At 64.3% G+C, this 1,038-nt stretch overlaps 1 protein-coding gene across 1 annotated transcript; it reads right to left on the minus strand.

Moving 5' to 3' along the window:
- Positions 1-6: 6 nt before the first annotated feature.
- Positions 7-992, minus strand: LOC121338714 (tubulin beta chain-like; the record flags this gene model as incomplete). Its single annotated transcript, XM_041409906.1, has 2 exons — positions 853-992; positions 7-636 (listed from the first exon to the last, which is right to left on the minus strand). Coding segments are annotated over exons 1-2 (691 nt in total), but the record flags the coding sequence as incomplete, so codon positions are not given.
- Between the last annotated feature and the right edge of the window lie 46 nt (positions 993-1,038).

Genomic DNA, 1,038 nt, shown 5'->3' on the forward strand with positions numbered 1-1,038 from the left:
GGTCGCAGGCGGCCATCATGTTCTTGGAGTCGAACATCTGCTGCGTCAGCTCGGGCACCGTCAGGGCGCGGTACTGCTGGCTGCCGCGGCTGGTCAGCGGGGCGAAGCCCGGCATGAAGAAGTGCAGCCGCGGGAAAGGCACCATGTTGACCGCCAGCTTGCGCAGGTCGGCGTTCAGCTGGCCGGGGAAGCGAAGGCAGGTGGTCACGCCGCTCATGGTGGCCGACACCAGGTGGTTGAGGTCCCCGTAGGTGGGAGTGGTCAGCTTCAGGGTGCGGAAGCAAATGTCATACAGGGCCTCGTTGTCGATGCAGTAGGTCTCGTCCGTGTTCTCCACCAGCTGGTGCACTGAGAGGGTGGCGTTGTAGGGCTCCACCACCGTGTCCGACACCTTGGGCGAGGGCATCACGCTGAAGGTGTTCATGATGCGGTCGGGGTACTCCTCGCGGATCTTGCTGATCAGGAGGGTGCCCATGCCGGAGCCCGTGCCTCCGCCCAGCGAGTGGGTCAGCTGGAAGCCCTGGAGGCAGTCGCAGCTCTCCGACTCCTTCCTCACCACGTCCAGCACAGAGTCCACCAGCTCAGCGCCTTCCGTGTAGTGCCCCTTGGCCCAGTTGTTGCCGGCCCCGCTCTGACCTGCGGGGCACACCACAAGCCGGGTGCCACGTTAGCGCCCCAGGGACAAACACAGGCGATGCCGCTGCCCCTTCTTCCCTCTGGGCTCCTCCCCTCTCTTCCATCCCCACTCTGCTATGGGCATTCCCAGGGGTTCCCCAGGGTCACTGGCATGCTCGCTCCAAGCCTTTTCTGCGTGTGGAGTTCTGGGAACTCCTCCATGCCACAGTCACTCACCAAAGACAAAGTTGTCGGGACGGAAGATCTGTCCAAAGGGGCCGGAGCGCACGGAGTCCATGGTGCCGGGTTCCAGGTCCACGAGGATGGCACGGGGGACGTACTTGTTACCTGTGGGGGGAACCAGCAGTAGCGTTACAGCCCCGCAGCAGGCAGCCACTGTCACAGGAGCCCTGCTGTGCTCCC

This window comes from Onychostruthus taczanowskii, unplaced genomic scaffold (assembly GCF_017590055.1).
Source record: "Onychostruthus taczanowskii isolate IOZ18803 unplaced genomic scaffold, ASM1759005v1 scaffold3122, whole genome shotgun sequence".
Classification (NCBI taxonomy): domain Eukaryota; kingdom Metazoa; phylum Chordata; class Aves; order Passeriformes; family Passeridae; genus Onychostruthus; species Onychostruthus taczanowskii.